Source organism: Lynx rufus, unplaced genomic scaffold, assembly GCF_022079265.1.
Source record: "Lynx rufus isolate CCGP_SWC_20201006 ecotype Redwood Valley unplaced genomic scaffold, mLynRuf1.p SCAF_11, whole genome shotgun sequence".
In the NCBI taxonomy this organism is placed as follows: domain Eukaryota; kingdom Metazoa; phylum Chordata; class Mammalia; order Carnivora; family Felidae; genus Lynx; species Lynx rufus.
The window spans coordinates 25,484,766-25,507,693 of NW_025814825.1; the positions used below are offsets into that span (position 1 = coordinate 25,484,766).

Genomic DNA, 22,928 nt, shown 5'->3' on the forward strand with positions numbered 1-22,928 from the left:
ACGCAGAGAAAAATGAAGATAAGAATGATAGCTGTTTCTCATCAGAAACAAGGTGAACCATAAGTCAGTAAAATGACACCTTTAAGGAATGAAAAACAGAAGGTGAAGAATTTATCAGAAGCAGATCAGAACTATAAGAAACTTAGATACAATGGACAACTTCCTTGAAAGGTGCAAACTATCAAACCTCACTTAGAAAAAAAATGTATAACCTAAATATATCTACTAATAAAGCTGGACTTGTTAAAAATCTTCCCATGGTGGAGGTAGGTGGGTAGGTGGGGAAATTTCCAGGCCCAGGTATCTTCACTGGTGAATTCTACATATCAAATCTACACAAATTCTTTCAGAAAACTGAAGAGACAAAACAGATTCTTGTTTCAGGAGGCTAGTACTACCCTGATAACAAAACTAGACAAAGGGTTTACACGATAAGAAAACTACAGATGAACATCCCTCATGAACATAGATACAAAACTTCCTTAAAATATCTTTGCTAATATTTTAGGTAAGTGTAAATCCAACAACTCAAAACAAAACAAAATAAAACCCAGAAACATGATGAGGGCAAGTGGGGTTTATCTCCAGGCTGTAAGGTTGGTTTCACATTTGAAAATGAATTAATTTAGTACTCCATATCAACAGAATAAAAAAAGAAAAACCATGTGAATATATCAATAGATGCATAAAAAAATTGGCACAATCCAGTTTCTAATTCTGTTAAAAACCTTCAGGAAACTAATAATAAAAGAGAACTTCTTCAACCTTATCAAGCATATGTATGATCAACCTATACCTAACATCATAATTAATGGTATAAAGCTAAATGTATAGCCCTAAAATCAGTAAAGAAGTAAAGATGTGCAGTCTTTTTTTGTTTAATTTTCTAATGTTTATTTACTTTTGAGAGAGACAGAGACAGGGAGTGAGTGGGGGAGGGGCAGAAAGAGAGGGAGACAAAGAGTCCAAAGCAGGCTCCAGGCTCTGAGCTGTCAGCACAGAGCCCAATGCAGGGCTCAAACTCATGAACCGTGAGATAATGACCTGAGCTGAAGTTGGACTCTTAACCAACTGAGCCACCCAGGCATCCCCAAATATGTGCAGTCTTAATAGTTCTATTCAACATTGTGCTGGAGGTTCTAGCCAATGCAGTAGGGCAAGAAAAGAAATAAAAAAGATCTGGATTTGAAAGGAAGAAGTAGAACTGTCTTTATTCACATATGACATAACTGTCTATGTAGAAAACTGTAAATCTACAAAATAAAGCCACTAGAACTAATGTATAAGTTTAGCAAGGTTGTGACACAGATGCAAGGTCAATATTCAAAAGCCATTTGTATTTTCTACATGCTAGAAACAACTGTAAACTTAAATTGAAAAAGCAACACCATTTACAATTATATCAAAAATATTAGAAACATAGGGATGAATTTAACAAGACCTGTGCATTTAACATTGCAGAACATTGCTAAAAATAATTGAGGATATACATAAATGAAAATATATACCTTGTTCATAGATCAGAAGACTCAATGTTGTGAAGCTCTCAATTCTCCCTCAAATGATCTCTAGACTCAATACAATTGAAATTAAAATCTTAGCAGGCCTTTTCTACAAACTGACAAGTTAATTCTAAAACTTATATGGTCGGGGCACCTGGGTGGCTCAGTCAGTTAGATATTCAACTCTTGATTTTGGCTCAGGTCCTGATCTAATGGTTCATGAGTCAAGCCCCACATTGGGCTCTGTGCTTCCAGCACCAGCATGGAGCCTGCTTGGAATTTTCTCACTGCTCTCTCTCTCTCTCTCTCTCTGTCCCTTCCCTGCCCTGTGTGTGTGTGTGTGTGCGCGCACACGCGCATGCACGCGGGCACGTGTGTGTGTGTCTCAAAATAAATAAACACTTTTTAAAAATAAAATGTATATGGAAATGCAAGGCAAGAACTAAGGTGAGGTACTTGCACAAACTTGAGGGTGAGTTCCCCCTTAAATTTTTTGCCTTATTAGGTGCCTCACTTGCCTCATCCTAGTCCCAGGCCTGTGAAAATGTGAAGGATGTAGATGGGTAAAAGCACATTTTTAAAGAAGAAAAAGGTGAAAAACTTACTATACTTGATTTCAATACTAACTATAAAGCTACAAGCATAAAGACAGCATGGTACCAGTGTGAAGATAGACATATAGGTCAATGAAATAGAAGAGAGACCCTAGGAATAGATCCAAACATTGAAGGCCAATTGATACTCAATGAATGATCCAAAGGGGAAAGAGTACTATTTTCAAAAAATGGTACTGGAAAAATTAAATATTAATGCAGAAAATAAATCAGAAGAAAATAAATATTAATCTCGGCCCTTACTTCACACCATATACAAAAATTAACCAACAAATATACATAACAACATGAATGCATTTCAAAATTATTGTGAGTGAAATAAGCTAGACAAAAAAGAGTATGTACTGTATGATTCCATTGATCTAAAATCCTAGAAAATGCAAAGTAATCTACACTGACAGAAAATGGATCAGAGGTTACCTGGGATTGGGTGGAGAGAGAGAGAAACTGGTTACGTGGGAACAGGAGAAAACTTTTGTGGGTAATAGAAAGGTGCATTTTCATGATTATTGTGATAGTTTCACAAATGTATATGTCAAAACTCCAAGACATAACTCATCAAACTGTGCAGTATCTTTAATGTCAGTTACACTTCAAAAAGTTTGTGAAATAATAAGAGTGTATGCACTAGAGTCATACTGCCTGGTTAAAATCCAGAACACCCTACATAAAATACCACTCCCCCCCCCCCCACAAACTCCCTAAAGCCTCCTTTTCCCTTCCTCAGCTTTAACACTTGCTACGTGCTTGCCCTTTGGCTAGTCATTTGCCCTCTGTGTATATCAGTTTAGTCAGCAGTGTCTGTCAGCCCTGTCTTCAAACTTTCAGAATCTAAGTGCCTCTTACTACCTCTGCTCACTTATCTCATCCTGGTCCAAGCCATCATCATCGCTAATTAAAGGCACTAATTTTTAAGCTTTCTTTTTCCCTTTTTTCTGTCCTTTCCCACCCTAATGCCTACAGTGTATTTTCAGCACAGAATTTAGGGTGATCCTTCCAAACCATAACTCAGATGGCATCACTCCTCAGCTCAAAATGCTCCAGTGGCGCCTCAGCTCACTCAGGTTAAAAGCCCAAATCCTTGTAGGAGCAGATTCAGCAGAATCTCCTCGTGCCCCTCCTCACATATTAGCACCCTGCACTCCAAACCACTGCCCAGTTAGATGTCTACCCATAATTTCATCCCTCAAGCTCACCACACTGCCCAGGCCTACAGCTCGTTGCTGTGACTACTTTTCACCTGAGGGGCACATCCTTCCCTGGGCTGTGTTATGTGAGCAGAGGTACAAAAACTTAATGGATAATAGATCCCTTCTTCCTGAAACCAATATCTGGAAGAGGAAACAGCATTTCATATTAAACGAAACCATTATGCTAAATTGGAATTTCCCTTGGAGGCACCAAGCTTTAATGATATGAAATTCCATAGTGAAGAGCCTGGCACACATGCAGATTCGCCAAGGAAAATGAGAATTAATTTCTTGACTAAAAAACCAGAAAAGTCAAAATCGAGGGAAAGAGGATTTAGTGAGGAACGTTTCCTTGAGGGGGAAAGGGGAACAGGGATGTGATTCCACTCCTCATGAAAGGAAGGAGGGCGCCTGCTCCCTCACTGCAAGTCTGCTTGGGGGAGCTTCACTGGGGCCATTGAAGACTCTCACAAAACAGAGCCAGGGCCTTAAGCACAATACTGTGAGTTTAATCATAAAAGCTACTTTATGTGTCTTCTATGAGCCCACTGATGCTGCTCATTCCCTTTTATTGGATAAAAATTAGAGAAATTTTCATGACTTTTCTGTGTATTAACCAAGGTTAATAGAAAATTCTTTTTTTAAGTTCATTTATTTTGAGAGAGAGAGAGAGAGAGAGAGAGAGAGAGAGCAGGGGAAGGGAAGAAAGAGTTGGAGAGAAAGAGAATCCCAAGTAGGCTCTGCACTGTCAGAGTGGAGCCCCATATGGGGCTCGAACTCATGAACTGTGAGACTATGACCTGGACCAAAATCAAGAGTTGGACACTTAACCAGCTGAGCCACCCAGGTGCCCCAAGGTTAACAGAAAATTCTATGTCTGGGTACTTGGGTGGCTCAGTCAGTTAAGTGTCTTGATTTAGCTCAAGACTCTTGATTTTGGCAAGTCATGATCTCACCGTTCCCGAGATTAAGCCCTGCCTTAGGCTCAGAGCTGACAGTGCAAAGCCTGCTTGGGAATCTCTCTCTCCTTCTCTTTCTGCCCCTCCCCTGCTCACTTTCTCTCTCCCTCTCTCTCTCTCTCAAAATAAATAAATAAACTTTTTTCAAAATATGTAATTTATTGTCAAATTGGTTTCCATACAACACCCAGTGCTCATCCCAAAAATAAACTTTTTTTTAAAAAAAGAAAATTCTATGCCACTTTAAGTTGTAAAGCCAACTTTTTTTTTTATATGAAGTTTATTGACAAATTGGTTTCCATACAACACCCAGTGCTCATCCCAAAAGGTGCCCTCCTCAATACCCATCACCCACCCGCCCCTCCCTCCCACCCCCCATCAACCCTCAGTTTGTTCTCAGTTTTTAACAGTCTCTTATGCTTTGGCTCTCTCCCACTCTAACGTCCTTTTTTTTTTTTTTTTTTCCTTCCCCTCCCCCAAGGGTTCCTGTTAAGTTTCTCAGGATCCACATAAGAGTGAAACCATATGGTATCTGTCTTTCTCTGTATGGCTTATTTCACTTAGCATCACACTCTCTAGTTCCATCCACGTTGCTACAAAAGGCCATATTTCATTTTTTCTCATTGCCACGTAGTATTCCATTGTGTATATAAACCACAATTTCTTTATCCATTCATCAGTTGATGGACATTTAGGCTCTTTCCATAATTTGGCTATTGTTGAGAGTGCTGCTATGAACATTGGGGTACAAGTGCCCCTATGCATCAGTACTCCTGTATCCCTTGGGTAGATTCCTAGCAGTGCTATTGCTGGGTCATAGGGTAGGTCTATTTTTAATTTTCTGAGGAACCTCCACACTGGTAAAGCCAACTTTTGATTCAGGAATTGATCTAATCCAATATAACAATTGGAAGATTTATTTCTTCAGTGCAGAAATTCTGTCCCTTATAAGATAAATGAACATGCATATCCATTTAAGGTGGGACTGGACTGGCTCAAAGGCAGCACCACATTGAACAAGACCAACTTGAGCTTAAAATTCCAGCTTGTCTTTATACAGTTGTGAGACCTTAGGCCTTTTCTGACCCTCAAGTTTATAATCTTTATTCCAGTGTTAGTAACATCTCTCTCAGAAGGTGGATGCAAGGGTCAGTCATATAACAAAAGACTAATATCTCTGCACAAAAGACATGAGCAACTAAAGTCACAAAATTAGAAACATGCATTATCAAAAATTAAATGTCCAAAGTGTTTGGCTTGGCCAATAAGCAAAGAAATACAAATTAACACAATGCAGTGAGCCTTTTTATCTATAATATTGATAAAGATGAAAAACAATGATAGTCGTGTTCATACAACACAAGAGTGGGACGAGACAGGCACTCTGATAAAAGAAGCTTAGGCTCACTGAGGGCTCCCATACTTTGAAACAATATTTTTACCATCACTAGGAATCAGACATGTCAGATCTAGGTTGAAGTATGTTGACTGCAGCATTATTTACAACAGCATTAACCAACCTAAGTTTCCAAAAGTGGAGAAGGTTTGCAAAAATTATGATTCCTCCAAATGACAGACTACTACAAGACCATTAAATATTATTCTGAATGCTAATTACTGACATGATAAATTGTGAATGATACATTCTTAATTGAAAACAATAAGATACAAAGCTGAACGTAACAGAGAAACCTCAATTTGGCAAAATAAACTACATATATAAGGCTATTGGAAAGGATAATTCATTAGCATCTTAATTTGTATTTTGTTTTACTATTGTAGAAGATTCAGAAAAGAATAGAGCAATTTCCCCCTGCTTTCCTTCTACCCGTGTCCTTCCCTCCCTACCATGCATGTGCCCACATATATACATGGAAGTAAGCAATACTACAGACTCTAGAAAGTTTGTGCTCTTCTTTCTCCCAAGATATTTTCTTTCAACAAAGATGTGAACTGACAATGATATTGGCTGGGAAGTTTCTGTGGCTTAGAGAATGGGAGTAGTCAAAGTGGCTTCAGCTGGGAAGCTTCCAGTTAAGACAGAAAGGGGACAGTAGAGGGGTCTGTGGGTCTTCCCATTCCCTGATACGTGATAATCCAGGATGGGGTATCAGACAGGAGTGGCTGGTAGCCATGTAGGAAGCCTGAACCCAATGCCTGGGGTCCTTCAGGCTCAGAAGAAAAAACAAAACAAAACACCATGCCCAAGCTTGAGACCCAAAGTGGGTTGAAACTTCCTGAGTATCTAGACAGATTCTCTATGATTGATCTTGACAGTGCAAAATCCAGGGACCTTTGCACAACCTTCAAGAGGACAAGGAGGAAGCTATCCTGTTGTAATGGGTTCAAATTTCTTGCCATCCCTTTAAATGGGATTTCACGGATAAATTTAATCTGTTTTGAAATAATGTCTACAAAGCATCCAAAGCAGGGCCTGGCACACAGTAGGTACTCAAATGTAAGTTTCCTGCTTGGGGGAGCAACCACTTGGCTCACTGTTCCTGCAATATCCCACAGCAGATAAGCAGAGATCTGAGGGTAAGAAAGGAGGCCATTCAGACCCCACTGGCCTCACAAGGTGGGCTCTTTAGCAATTCTTGACCAGAAGCCCCACTCTGCAGCTGGCCAGGAGGAGCACTTGGCTCCTCAGCCCCTCATCACCTTGTCAGCCAGCAAGCCAGTCTTCAGGGCTGCAGGAAACTGCGGCCTAGTACTGATCAACGACAAGTAAAGGGTTTCTTCCCTCCTCTTGCTGAAATTGGACAATATTCATATGGGATTCTTCAACCAGCTTAAGAGACAGTCTTCCCCAGTGCACAGAACATCTTCTGGTTTGAGACAGTGGAAAAAATAACCAAAGCAAAGCCTACTGTCTTTATGAGCCCTTGAACGTTATTTAAGACACTTCACAAAAAGTTTTGGTGGTCTGAATTGTCTCCTGCCTCCACCTCTGCTTCTATGTTCCAGTTTTGAAAGCACACTCCTTGGGAACCCCACCAGGGGCCTCCTATCCCTCCCCCCGCCCCACGCTGCGTAAAGGCGGTAGCTGCGTGGCGCATGAGCATGCGCGCATGTGCTTGCTGCTCGCCTCTCCATGTGGTACACGGTGATTAACCAGCCTGGCACAGGAGGTGTAATAACAGACTAGAAGGCACAGATAATAGGATCTCTCTGGCATAAGCAGTGAGTTCATCGGAATCCATCAGAACCCATTTGTGAGAAGAGCGATGGATGGGAATGCACAAAGGTAGACACTAACCTTTAGTTTTCGGATGCATTTGCTGCACATGGGGATTAAAGCTATTTTTAAAACTCCCTAAATGTCAGTACTCCCTTTCCCAAGCATCCTTCTGTCAAAACTCTGCAAAAGGATAACGTACTTGTTGGGGACAATTGATTCACATATAAAACATACAGTCTGATTCCACATCAATGGCAGGAATCTAGCTGAGCTGTTCTGTCTGCAGGAAGCTTGAACTTGGTTGCAAAAGGCAGAGGATCTGGAGTGGCCCCTACAAGCATTGCCTAGCTGTAGATTTGTGAAGAGCACATGTTTCTCACCCATGATGCCATAAGCTCTCTGAGAGTGAGGAGGATATCTCTCAAATGTGCATGAGCATCCCAATGCTTCAGGGGTGGTCAGTACACGTATGACAAACGAATTATAGATTGTCAAGAGTTGCAGATCCTGGTAGGGAGACAGGACATGGAGGAAGAAGTTAAAGACCAATGAAGAATCACTGCCTGAGTTCTCTGGGGGAGTTGGAAAAAAGAAAGGTTATGGAAGAAATTCATAGGTGTTGCAAAGTGAGGGGAGGGTAATCGGATGGAGTTTTAAAGGATGTATAGGAGTCTGAAAGGGAGAACTAGGGCCCCAGGAAGCCCCAAGCACAGTTAGAAATGTTCCAATCCGAGGTCACCCAGACGATGAGTTAAGCCATGGCTCCGTCCCCTGGCACTCCTCATGAAGACATGCACTGACCTGTTATCAATTCCTCAAATCTGGGTATTTCCTTAAGTTCCAAAGATGAACTTCTCTGCAGGACATTAGTGATTGGTTAATAAGAGGAACGCTCCTTCAAGAGTGCTTGCTGTGTGCCAGACCCTGTGATGGGTCACTTCTGGTGAGTTATCTCACCTAATCTTCACAACTTTCCTAGGAGGTAGTATCATGAACCCCATTGAGCAGATGAAGAAAATAAGGCTTAAGGAAGGAAGTATCCATTGCATGTTCCCAAAGATTGATCTAAAACACAAGGGTACATCACTACTCTCTTAGTACTATCCCCCAACTCATCTGTACAGCTCCAAGTACTCTTCCCATGGGGCTCTGAAAAGGGCTGGAGAATGATGTTAACGCTATACACAATGACAATTTCCTCATGTATCTACAACCATAAGTGTTAAATTTCATAGATTCCTTTTGGCTAAGGAAGGATAATAGGTACATTCTGAGTAATGACTGGAAGTACATTTTTAGCAAATGTGGTTTGTTCCCTTCAGATACTACTCATGTGACAGGTATTAGCTTAATTGTATGGGCTTTTGCAGGGCTCTTTCATTATTTCCACAGGAAATCTAAAACAAACAAACAAAAAAAGGTGGTACTATGTAAAGTAACATAAAGGGAAGAACTCTAATAAAGGTTTTATAAGAACAAATTTCCGTAAATGAGAACTGTATTACCACTTCCAAATTGTAAAAACATTCTAATATTGTTGGGGTTCAGTCATGTACTTAGTGTTTAGTTAGTACTGAGTATGAGGAGGAAAGGTAAGAGAGGGGCAGTGTGGCATAGGTATTTATTTCTTAAATTTGGAGTCACCTACACCTAAGTTCAAATCCTGACTGCCACTTCCTAAGTGACATTGAAAATCAGTCCATCTCTCTCAGCCTCTGTTTTCTTATCTGTGAAATGGAATAATATAAGTTGAGGTACATGGGGACTTGGTCCTCCAACTCTTTCCAACCATTGACCCCACAGGTCATCACATCCTCATAACAATAGCACTTGGCACCAATGTTCTCTCCCTCCCCTCAGAAATGGTTTTTTCATTTGACTTCCAGGTAAAGAAACCATAGTTACCAATCATATTAATATTCACATTAAATTTAAATCATCTAAGCACTGCAATTAAAAGGCCAAGTGTTACAACAGATAAAATAGCAATATCAAAGTATGAGTGGCTTTCCAGAAACATGCTATATTTTAAGCACAAGGAAATGAGTAGGTTAAAAGTAAAAGAATGGAAAAAGATATATTAGGCTAACACTAGTCAAAATAGATCTGTAATAGCTGCAGTAATATCAAATTATATTTCAGAGTGGAGAACATTTCAGAGCAGAAGGATAAAGAAGGTCATTTTGTAATGATAACAGATCAATTAATCAACAGGACATAAAATCCTAAACATTTATGCCTCTTGTAACGAAGCTTAAAAATACATTAAACAACAACGGATAAAACTACAAGGAGAACAGACAAACTCACAATTAAAGTTGAATATTTTGATACTCCCCTCTCAATAAATGATAGAACAAATAGACAAAAAGTCATCAAGGATACAGAAGACATAAACAACCCTATCAACTAAATTGACCTAATTGACATTTATAGAACATTCCACACAACAACAATAGATTACACATCTTTTTCAAGTGCACATAAAACATTTATCAAGACAGAAAATGTACTGGACTATCAAATAAGTCTCAATAAATTTTAAAAGGTGTAAGTATGAGAAACTATATTCTTTGACCACAGTGGAACTGAATTAAAAATCAATAAGAGAAAAATCCTTTAAAAATCCCCAAATATTTGGAAACTAAATAACACACTTCTAAACAACCCATGAGTCAAAGAAGAAATCAAAGGGTAATATAGAAAGTATTTTAAACTGAATAACAGTGAAAACACAACATAGCAAACTTTGGGGGATGCCATTAAGTCACTTGAGGGGAAGTTTATAGCACTAAAGAAAAAGTCCTCAAATCAATGATCTCAGCTCCCCCCCCAAGAGAGATATAGATATAGATGGCACATAGACAAATGAAAATATGCTCAGTATCATTAGTTAGTAGGGAAATTAAAATTACAATCATAATGAGGTACCATTACATACCACTATAATGGCTAATATCAAAAACCTGATCAAACCAGCTACTTAACATAATGTGAAGCAATTGGAATTCTCATACCACTTGAAAGATTCTTAAAAAGTTAAACATACATCTACCATATGGCCCAGCAATTCCACTTGTAAATATGTACCCAAGAAAAATGAAAGCATATGTCCATACAAAGGCTTGTACATGAACATCCACAACAGCCTTATTTGTAATCACTAAAAAATCTAGAACAACCCAAATGTCCATCAATGAACAAACAGATACTCAAATTGTGATGAATTCATACATTTGAATACTCCTCAATGAAAAAAAGAACTATTGGTATACATTGCAATATGGGTGAATCTCACAATAATTATCTGGATGGAAATAGCCATAGCAAAATAGGAAAAAGAGTACATACTGTGTGATTCCATTTGTATAAAACCCTGGAAAGTAGGAATAATCTGTAAGTGCCAGGAACAGATCAGTAATTGCTTGGGGAGTGGGAGAAGGTGGGGCTGGAGGTGGGATTACCAAGGGGCACTTTGTGGATCACGGACATGTTCACTATCTTCATTGTGGTAAGAGTTCATGGGTGACTCGTATGTCAAATGTAAATTGTACACTTAAATATATGCATTTACTGTACATGAGTTAAACCTCAATAAAGTTGTAAAATTTAAGTGAAAAAATAGATGAAGAAAGGAATGCTCAAAACAACAGTGCTGGGCGCTTGGGTGGCTCAGTTGGTTAAGTGACCGACTTGGGCTCAGGTCATGATCTCATGGTTCATGAGTTCAAGCCCTGAACCGGGCTCTCTACTCTCAGCACGGAGCCTGCTTCAGATTTTCTGCCCCCACTCTCTCTGCCCATCCCCTGTGCATGCTCTCTCGCCCTCTCTCAAAAATAAATAAACATGAAAAAAAAAAGTGCCTGCATCTGTAATGTCTGATAGATCCGCTGGGGCTTCAGAGGTGGATAGGATGTGGCCCCTGTCCTCAAGGGCTCCTCAGTGGGGCTGAGGAGAGAAACAAGCGACCCAATTACAACAAACATAATTGGTTTTGAGTGTTCCTAAATTAAATTTGTAGACAGTAAATGGTACAGGGACTTCATATCCAAGCAGAATTGGAATCTTCAAAATGAAAGGAAGAAAAAAATTAAATCTTCTCCCAACCTTTCTCTGTGTCCCAAATAGAGATTTCTTAAAGCTATTTGATTCCACATTCATATCATGGTCTTTCTTCTTGTTTTCTTCAATTAGTGTATTAGCATTTCTTTCCCCCTCATTATTCATGTATAGCCTCATCTCATTTTCATTTATTTTAACTCAGCATGTGTTTGTGGGTGGGGAAGATTTGGAAGTCTGGACTAACGTTTTTTCTGGACTGCTGACAGAAATGCCCTCTGGGGCAAGCCGACGTCTGCACCCAGGGATCCTCATAGAGTATGTGTTGGTGGCAAACCAGTGAAAGTAATAAGGTGGGGGCTGAGGCCTGAGGGGCCACAATACAACAGCATTCTGGGCAGAGGCTCGCTGAAGAGGTCCAGACCCTAGGATGACCCTGTGCTTGAGGTAGTGATCTCTTAGGATACACTCAGAGCAGCCCTGTAAGATAAGAGGTGGTTGGAACTAAGACCAGAGAGGGCTCTGAGGTCAGCACATGAGCAACCTCATGAGTCATGTGGAAGAATGTGCACTCTAGCCTCCGGGTCCTGACACTCCACCACCTGCCAACAACCTATTCAAGAGCAGAGGGGAGCACACTGAGAGAAAATGCACGAGTGCAATTGGAACAAATGCACGTGACAGTGTGCACGGCCCCATCCTTGGAAAGCACAGCCGGCTTCAGAGACCGAAGATGCCTGTAGGAGACACCCATTTCTCACTCTTTAACTTAGCCACCCTCTTTGATCACAGAATCCTTTTTCCACAAAGCACCTACAAATTAGCAGAACATATGCTCCCAAATGCAATTTGGAGACTGCTGTAGGAAGCCCAGCCAGCACTTCCCCTGCCCTTCTCCCTGGCTGCTCTGCCATCGGCTAATGCCTTGGACTGGGGCTGAAGGGAGCATGCGTGTGCCTCAGAGGAAGAGCTTGTGCCCCATGGGACTCATAAGTGCAGGGAAAGGGGATGCCGAGAGCAGGGGGTGCTGACAGCTGTAGCTCATAGAGCAAAATGACAGCTTTCTGAGTCCATGAAAGATAGGGACAGTTATAAATGCTCTTCTTCCACATGTAGGCAATTAGACAAGCAGAGTCAAGGTGAGGAAGCAGGAGGCCAGCCAGCAGCAGGGGCCTTAATGCACACAAATTCTCTGTGTGTGACTCCCTTGTGCTGGGAACTCTAGGCAGCCTGACAGAAAGGAGGTCCACTTACAGGCTGTTCAGGGAATCAGGCACATGCATCATAGTTGCATGCACAGGGAATCAGGCACAGAGCATCATAGTTGGGGCAAGGAGTGTACGACAGTAAGACAATGAATAACTCTAATGGGGAAATCCAGGAAGACTTTTTGGCAAAGGAGATGTTTAGCAGACCCCTGCTGGAATGTAAGACCTTGGCAATCAGACATTCAGGAAGAGCATGCCAGGTATAAAGGGAGATCCTGGCAAAGGCAGAGCCAGGAAAGGAAAATAAATAGAGAAAACAAGTCACTCCTCTGCTTGCAGGGATGAGTCATGGGAGAGTGAGTAAAAGGGTAAGAAGTACATGAAGGTGTACAGGTGCAGTCAGGGTCATCCTAGACAGGTTCTGAGGCAGGGCCCATGATGTTGGCTTTTCTTCACTGAGTAGGAAGCCAACCAGAGGGGTGGAGACATGGGCCCCTGGGAATGGAACGCTGAGTGAGGGAGCATTGGGGAGAGATGCACTGAGCTGGAAGTGGTCACAAGGCTTCCAAGCAGCTGAGTCTAGAAGGCATCTGGACCTCTGGGTCTGGAGCTCAGACACAAGTTCTGAAATGGGCATGGGATGTGATGGTCATTGATGTCTGCTGGAAATGTGGCAGGGGTGCCTGCCAGTTCTGTCTCTTCCACCTACACAGCCCAGAGCCTCACTCACTGAGAAACCTAAGAACAAGGGTTATATATGAGCTTCTGAACTGCTTTCTAAACATCTTAAACCATTTCCATCAAAACATGCTTTGGGTGCATGTCTGGAAGAACTACTCTAACAGTCTGAGCTGTTCAGCAACAAACAGAGCACTCCAAGTCCCATCACACTTAGTTCCGGAAGATGCTGAAAATTATATATACATATTCCATAAAAGAATTTCCTCCAAAAAGTTCCCAAAAGACAGATCCTCATGGAAAGGGCATTCTCTTCTGCATTCAGACTCCACCTGGCATTGAGGACACCTGTCCTGCACACTGGCTCACCTGGGATCTGCTGAAAGCCATATGGAGAAGAGACACTCCAGACCAGCTAGTGAAGAGGTTCTGGAAGCTACCTAGCTCATCCAGAGCCATGTGTGACTGGTCCTCAACTGGCAACTTCTGGTGAATGACCCAGACTAGTCCCCTCCATCCCTAAGCCTCGAGTTTAATTGTTGCCTTTGTCTTTCCTTGAAGGCCTACTGAGAAATGTTCTTCAAAGGAACTTGCTCCATCCTAAGTATATCAACCTGCCTTCAACCAAACCTTATTAGGAACCTACTCTTTGGGGAATGTTTGGGTGGCTCAGTTGGTTAAGTGTCCTAGTCGTGATTTTGGCTCAGGTCATGATCTCACAGTTCATGAATTCAAGCCCCATGTAGGGCTCTGTGCTGACACCAGGGAGACTGCTTGGGATTCTCTCTCTCTCTCTCTCTCTCTCTCTCTCTCTCTCTCTCTCTCTCTGCCTCACCCAACCTCCCCTCAAGCTATACATGTGCTATCATTCTCTCTCTCTCTCTCTCACTCAAAATAATTAAATAAACTTAAAAAAGAAAAGAACCTACTCTTTGCATAGGGCACTAGGATTCAGTGATTAGCTAAATTCTGACCATGTCTTCTAGGGACTCATGACCTAGTGGCCACCTTAACAACTGGTTCAATTTGCTTTCCACAGGTTTTTTCGAATCCCCCACCCTCCTCCAAACTAACATATAATTTAAATAATCAATGAAAATATAGTTTAGAACCAAAAGTACATCTGCTTGCCAGTGTTCCCACAGTCAAGCCCAGAGACCTGCAAAATCTAAAAACTATCAGTGAGGCTCACATGCTCACAAGCCTTTCTCTGCATCCAATCACCCCTTCTCCAAATGAAATAGACCTCATGTATACAACACCAATATTCACCAGTGAAGGAGTATATGTATTAAGAAAACCACCAGATTAAGGAAAAAACAAAACAAAACAAAATCACGTGCCTTTGAGTGTTTATCTTGAATCCAGGAAAATACATTAAGGAAGTCAGATATAGAGGGAGAAACTAGAAGACACAGCCTGTGAGGAATGAGGGAGCAGGGGCAGAACTGGGGACCACAGTGCAGGCCTCCTTGGGGGAAAGACATGAGGGGAAGAGGCACCAACCTGAGTTTGTCAAACAAACTGAACTTGCTTCTAAAGAAGTAGGGAGCAGCTCAGGAAATGAGAAGATGGGGCCCCAATACTGTTGCTGAATTCTGGAGACCATGTGGGAACCACCAAATGCCTTCCCCTGCTTCTCTTCTTCCCACTTTATTTTATCCTATCCATCACATATGACAAACAGAAAAGCAACTGGTAAACATTGTCTGTGGCTCTGTATTTAGATAGAGTCTAGAATGATACAACTATCATAAGAATAATGGACTTTTGTTTCCAGTGGGGCCTTATGTAACAGGAAACAGCAGTTCTGAATATGGCTGGATCCTAAGGGTAAATCTACGTACAGTTGAGAGAACAGCTTGCTCATTAACCAAAGGCCACACTGGGACCTAAGGGTCAAAGCTTTATAGGACGACATACCTCCAGATCACAGACTTCAAGAATGTACATGAGCTGACACCAAAGCCAAGAGTGTCTCCATAAGTGTGCATACCTGAGTCCTACCTACTGGCCTCACTAAATCAGACCTTGACCATAGTTTAAGGATCTTTGTCAGGGCCATATGCATAATAGTGTCATTTGGTAGAAATGGCTTTGTAGTCAGTCTTCATACAGAATCCCAAATGCACCATTTAATCATTGTATGACCTTGGGCAAGTGATTTAGCCTCTTGGGCCTGCCCTTTCCCAACTGTAAAATGGAGATGATAATAACTGTCATATAGGGTTGTTGATGAGGCCTAAGGATGGTCCCAAATATAAAACACTCTGACAAGTGCCTGGCATATAATAGGTGATCAAGAAATGGTAGGTGTTGGAGCGCCTGGGTGGCTCAGTTGGTTAAACTTCGGACTCTTGATTTTAGCTCAGGTCATGATCCCACAGTCATGAGATTGAGCCCTGCATCGGGCTCCAAGCTGACAGTGCAGAGCCTGCTTTGGATACTCTCTCTAGCCTTCTCTCTGCCCCTCCCCTATGTGTGCTTTCTCTCTCTCTCTCCTTCCAAGTAAATAAATAAACTTTAAAAATTAAATAAGTAAGGGGTGCCTGCTAGCTCAGTCGGTTAAGCATCCAACTTCAGCTGATGATCAGGTCACGATCTCAAGGTTTGTGAGTTTGAGCCCCACGCCAGGCTCTATGCTGACAGCTCAGAGCCTGGAGCCTGATTCGGATTCTGTGTCTTCCTCTCTCTCTGCCCCTCCTGCACTCATGCTGTGTCTGTCTGTCTGTCTCTCTCTCTCTCTCAAATATAAAAGTAAAAAAAAAAAAAAAAACATAAAAAAATAAAAATAAATAAATAAGAAATGGTAGGTGTTACCCTTTCATTCTCAAGAAGAATAGCCTCCTATAGAAAAGGAAGCCAAGAAAGGAGATCACTTCTGGAGGAGGATACACTTAGCCCGGGGATATTCACATGATGTGTGTCCCAGCCCACAATGTGCTGCTGACTGTCGTGGGGCATAGCTATCCTCTTGGATGAGGCTGTTCTAGTGTGGCTGACATCTGTCAGCCTGACTACTCCTGGTGACCCTAAGTAAGTCCTGGGGTCCAGCTGCCCAGCAATGCCCCTGCGGGCACTTCAGCACTAACCATTCTGAAGTCACTCCTAGCCATGAAGAGGGGCTCAGGAGGAACAGAGGACCCTGGAGGTGAGTCAGGATGCAGAGGAGAAAAAAGCATACAGGTTAAAGATGCAAAATCAGAGTGCTTTTTGAAGACTGACAACAGAGGAACACTGACGATTCAGTTTGGAGGAGTCACCAAAATATTCAAGCCAGCACCAGACATTTGCCTTAAGAGGCACATGAAATGCATCCCTTCTCTGGAACAAAGAAAACCAGACTTTGAAGAACCCATAGAGAAGATGACAAAGCCCAGAGGATCAAAACTTCCCAGGACCAAGGAGGACTCCAGCAGGCTCTGAAGAACGGGGAGGTGGCCAACATGTCTCTTCTAATTAGCAGCACAACCAGCCACAACCTGACGTAAATGGACAGTTAATTTGCATTGTCCAACAGGCCCGGGTAGAGCTAATAAGATGTGAATTTATGGAGGAAAGCCATGAAAAGTGGGCCTTGTAAAAGTTACTATCTGATACTACCTGCAAAATTATTAAAATAAGCCACCCAAAACTCTTCCAGCCATAGAGCACTGAGCTAATGAAGAAACACACATCATAAAAGAATAAATTACCTCTATAATAAACCTTGCATCTTCTAGAATGAGGCCATTAGAAATTGATCAGTTAATTTAGGAGAAGCTGAAGGCCAAAGCCCTGATGAAAGCATGCACCAGGAACCGTCTTCCGGAATCAGCTCTGTTAACAGCATGCTGGGGTCACACAGGCTGCCCTGGTGGTGTTTCCTGAATGGGCATGTGGTTAAAGACCACTCACTTGGAATGTCTGCAGTATGGAGGAGGTCAGAGCCAGGCAGGTAAAACAGGCGAAGAGAGGACTGGGCCACAGTGAAAACTTGGTGTTCCCCTTCTTCCCAGCACCCAAAGCAGTGGGATGGCCTGTCATGGGAGAGACTTCTCATCTACCCGCTTTAAATGGCTACACTGATTCCTGCCCCCGCTAGGTCCAGGAGCGTGTGCACACACGTACACACTCACACACATATACATCTACACTGTCACATATGCTGACATACGTGTTTTCACATACACTCCCACATGCAGGCACTCATACATACACACATTCACAGTCATGTAACACACAGAACTGCAAACTCCTGCATGAAATGCAGCTTCCTCCATCCCCCCTCACTCCTCTGCCCCACTCCCTCTCCATCCCATCTTCTAACCTGCCCCAATCTCTCCAGCCCCCAACCCCCTGACCGGCTGTCTCTCCTCACTCTGCACATCTAATGCCTGAAACCACTTCTCTTCTGACTTCATGTACTCCAATCTTGACTCTTTCCCTGGTTCTCACCTGCTCCCCTGAGCATCTTGGCAGGTCAGGTCCAACTCTCTGAGACCCTGTGCTGAACAGTGGGGCCCTAGAATTCACTCCAGCATCCCAAGTCAGAATTAGCCCCAACAGCTTCCCACTGAGCTTTCTCAAGGGGCTGGGGGCTCAGTGCAGGCTGCACCCCTTCCCACTCTGGGGCTCTTACCTCATTCACAAAGACCCAGTGGCTGTCCTTGGAAGCCAGATTGGTCTCTACGGCCTGCAGAAAGAAAAAGAAAACAAACATGAATAGAAGCAAGCCAGAAGCTGGTAGACACGCAAGATGATTGCCAAGACGGGGTTTGATAAACATTGTTCTTGGAGATTTTTTTCTTCACAAAACATGCCATCCCCTGAGCTTTCGCTGCCTTAGCTACAAGACGCATCACTTGAACACAGATATCTGATTTCCTGCTGTTTTCCAAGCTCTTATGCACTAGCCCTCAGCAAGGTTGAAGCTCTGGTTCCTACAGGCATCACAGGGCCGCCAAAGGTGAGGGCTTTCCTCTCCCCTCTCGAAAAAGTACCTGCAAATGCTTTTCTGAAGGGGAGCTTAGGGGGATGATTCTCATGACTGCCAGAGGCTAAATATCCGAAATCTGGAATGAGGGATTTATGGCAGCTTGTCCAGCTGCAATGAATGACACCTGGGAGAACAGCAGCTCACAGCTGGGGTTCTGAGCTGCCTTCAGTTCTAAAGAACCCATAAAGGACCCATAGAACTGGCTCTTTCTTGCTTCTGGGCAATGACTCTACTCCCATCATTCTCTCTTATAGCAATTTGTTCTGTTTCTTTATAGCACGTGCTATTTCTGTGCTTGAATATTAGCGGCTTATTTATTTCGTAGTATCTATCTCTTTCACTAAGTTGGGGTCTCCATGACGACAGGGACCACATCTTGCGTGGTATCCCAGAACCTTACCCTTTAATTGGCACATAGTGTTCAATATATGAGTGAATATTGCTGTTGAATACGTGAAGGAAGTGGAAGAGAGTGAAAATAAGGGTTCCTTATTTCGTTTCTCATATGTTTTCTGGGTGCTTTTATCCTCCTTTAACTGGAAAGCCATCAGATTGAAAGGAGAGAAGGAACTGATCATTGTCAAGCATGTCCTGTGAGAGCTCTCACCGTTAGCATGTGTCAGGTACTTGCTGAGTACCAGGCACTGTGCCAGGCCACCTATGAACGTGGGAGAGAACTATCAGATTGTAGTCCTCTTTTATTTTTACTTTTTTGCGTGTATTTTTGTGATGTAATTTTTATTACTCTTTTTTATTTGAAAAAAACACAGAGAAGTAAAAATGTTCAAAATCATCCCATAACCTTGCCCCCTTTTTAAAAATGTGCTAAATGGGGTGCCTGCGTAGCTCAGTTGGATAAGTGTCCGACTCTTGATTTTAACTCAGGTCATGATCTCAGGGCTCGTGGGTTTGAGCTCCATGTTAGGCTCCATGCTGGCAGCACAGAGCTTGCTTAGGATTCTCTCTCTCCCGCTCTGTCTGCCCCTCCCCTGCCTCACATGCGCACGCTTTCTCTCTCTCTCTCAAACTTTAAAAAATAAACTTTAAAAGATAAAATAAATATGCTAAATGGTGAAATGTCCCATTTACCCCTCCGCATTTATCCTCCAGAGATTGTTTAAGGTGTCCCCTTCTAGAAGGTTGTGGTCACATCTGCAAGTACATATCTATGTACCCATATCAGACAGATGTTTTTATTTAAATGAGATCACAAAATATGCATCAGGTTACAACTATCATTTTTTCACTTATCAATATATCAAGAATATTTTTCCTCATCAGTACACAGAGCTCTGACTCTTTCTCCTTAACCATGAGGCATAGAGGGCTAAAGAGCCTGCCTGCACCAGCAACCCAGCTATATGTGGGAGGTACATCATTGCACTGTCTGTGCACGGTCTTCTGTTAAAACTTCATCCACACAAAGAATGGACACGTTTGTTGGCCAGCACAAGCATGTGGAAATAGAGCCTGTGTGAGTGTCCCAGCTCTAGCATCCCAGTCCTTTACAGAAAGCTCCCACAGGACACCAATGGTGGACACAGGGGTCTTTCTGGGCCATCTGGGGGTTAAAGACACAAACTCCCCTTCTCCAGCCTAGAAGGGAGAGGGTGCCAGCCCCTGTGAAGACAAATTAGGATGGGAGTCTGGACTGGGCTGGAAAGGACTGCCTCCACCAGCTGTCATTTAACCCCTTTGGTCTCAGTTTGTTCATCTATAAGACATATATAATGCTTGCTTCCTCTTGTCTGCCAATATCTTCAGTCCTCAATCTCAAGAAGCAGCAAACACAAAATGGCGTCCATACAAATCCCAAGCCTTTTTCACAAAGCAGAGAAGGGAAGTGGCCATCCCCCACCTTTTGTAGGTTCCACCCTTATTCCTTGATCCATCACATTCTTGGAACCTGGAAGTCTTCTGGAGCCACACAAGTCCTCCTCCTTATGAGCCGTGCCCCCACAAAACTCTCCCCTCCTAGGCTGCTCCATCCCCCACCTCAGGAAGGAGGCTCCAAGTCTTCTCTGTTCTGCCCCTGAAAGAAAGGATCTCCAGAGATACCAAACTCCTGTGGGGCCATGTCCCAAAGATACTTTCTCCCCATTCTACAAACTCCACAAACCAGGCCCTCTCCCTAGAAGCTATGAGGACTTAAGGGCCAGTTGCCTTCTGAGGAGCCTCAGATCCTCAGAGGAGGTAACTATCAGGGAACTTATAGGTTCCAGAACACTGGAACACTGAACTGAATCTAAAGAGATGTAGATTAACAAGGCTGCACTCAAAGCCCTGCTCTGGGTTTCCAGGAACAGAAGGGCAACTGGGGAGAGGAGACTTAGAAGAAACACTGCTGGGGCCGGGAGTTGACTACTGGGCTACACCACTTAATGGAGGACACCACAAATTAGACTCGGTCACGGAGTAGGCCAGTGAAAGTATAGGTGTCTTTAGGCACATGAAGAACTGTCATGGGCAAGAGAGACTGGAATTGCTCTTTGCAGCCTCTCAGAGTTTATTTAGGACCAAGGTCTCCAGTAATCTGGGAGGCAGATATCAACACTATGTAAGACAGAATTTTCTGATTTTCCAAGTAGTTCAAGATGGAATGGGGCTGCCTCAGGAGCAGTGAGGTCTTATCAGGGGAAGTGCCTGAGTGGAAGGTGAACAGCGTGTCCCTGAAAGGTATTTAAGTATCAGCATAGAAGCTGACCATGGGCAAAAGGCAAGACTTAATCACACATTGACATTCCAAAGCAATGATTTTCAAGTCTGGCTGCATGTAGGAATCTCCTAGGGAGCTTTTAAAAGTGAAGACCTTGAGGGGTACCTGGGTGGCTCATTTGGTTAAGCATCTGACTCTTGATTTTGGCTCAGGTCATGATCTCATAGTTTGTGAGTTCGAGCCCAGCATGGGGCTCTGAGCTGACAGCATGGAGCCTACTTGGTAATCTGTCTCCCTCGCTCTCTCCCCCTCCCCCGCTTGCTCTCTCTCTCTCTCTCTCTCTCTCTCTCAAATAAAAACCTTTAAAAATTTTTAAAAAGATGTATTTTTAACAAATGTAGACTTTGGGGCCTAATTCCTTGGGATCCTAATTCACTGGGAATGGTGATATGCCTGAGTCCTGTGTTATTTCAGAGCTCTGACCCTGACTCTTGGCCTCTGCAGCTGGGAACACTGCTCCAGAATGTTTGGTTCTATGAATCTGAAGGTACAGGTGCACCTGTGCAGGAGAACGGTCCTCTGTGTACTCAGAGAGCCAGCAGTGCAGAGGACCTGCCACAGCTGCTGGGACATCCCAGGGAACAGGTGGGACCCTGGCTACCCTCAGGAGTTTTTCCACCTGGTCTCAGACTCATACATGAAATATACTGATGGAGAGAATTGATCAGAAAACCCCACAGGACAACTGGCCAACTTTTCTGTCCTACTTTCCTCATCAATTAAGCTCAGCTAATTTGTTAAGCCTCTTTTCCCCACACAGAGATAAATAGCATTTGGCTGTAGCCTTTTCCAGAGGATGCAACTCACCCAGAAGCTGAGCTAGACTGTAAGAAGGAGAAGCTACTGCAGATTTGGAAAGAACACCTCCCCCCCTACCCCCTAGTTACTGGTGAGCTGCCAGCTCTGTGGGAAGAGCCCTAAATGCTCACAGCCCAGTGGGCAGTGCCCCTCACAGCACCACTAATTCCCCGTCTAAGTGCTATCCTTTCCTCTTCCTCCTCAGCCATGTCTGCAGCAGATGCAGCCGAGTCCTCCCTTCCGTGGCAGGGCCAGCAGGGTAAGGGGAAGCAGGCAGGCAGAGCATGTTCGAATCCCAGTTCTGGCACTACTTGGTTGCGGGCTGCTGGCTGAGCTACTCCACCTCCCTGAGCGGCAGCTCCACGCCTTTAAGGCGTTCGAATGCCAACAGTGCTATCGATGCTCTGCCCACATTCCCCCTGAATCCCACTAGGGTTTTTGAGCACACTGGCTCCCTGTGTGCATTCACGCCCAACGGCAGACACCCGTGGCTCAGGCTGCCGGAACCCTGCACAGCACTCACTGTGCCTGGGAATTTACACCCCTCACCAAGGACAGAGAGTATCACATATACAAGTGCAGATGCCCTGTTCCCAGATGGGGACTGTTTCAAGTGTGAGCTCTGCTGGTTACAGAATTTCTCCATGGACTGAGCCCAAACTGCCTCATTGCTAGCGCACCAGCTCTGGCTTCCTTCATTTCCCTGCCACATTCCCACTCCCCTGCTGTCTTTCTTTCTTTTTAATTCCCCTGGGAACACTTCTTAATAAATCATTGTCACACAAATCCTCACTCCAGAGTCTGCTTCTGGGAACCCAACCTGAGACACACACCTCCCACCCTGGGGTTATCATGGGAATTCAATGAAATTATGTGAAGCTTCCAGCCCAGAGAGTTGCTCACTACAGATAATGAGTGAACATGAAGGTGTTCTCCATTCCTTCCACTCAAGGCCCCAGCCTGGTCTTTGTTCAATGGTTTCTTGAATGTGTAGACATGTATAGTCTCTCATCTATTCCCTCCTTCACTCAACACACTGTGCCTG

General features: G+C 43.3%; 1 protein-coding gene across 1 annotated transcript in view; it reads right to left on the reverse strand.

Annotated features, from left to right (window-relative positions):
- The window catches only part of GRID1 (glutamate ionotropic receptor delta type subunit 1), a 697,306-nt gene that overhangs the window by 242,107 nt on the left and 432,271 nt on the right, over positions 1 to 22,928 (reverse strand). Inside the window, exon 5 of the mRNA XM_047072607.1 lies at positions 18,013 to 18,066. Within this exon, the coding sequence (XP_046928563.1) occupies positions 18,013 to 18,066 (54 nt within the window). The remainder of the gene's footprint in view (positions 1 to 18,012; positions 18,067 to 22,928) is intronic.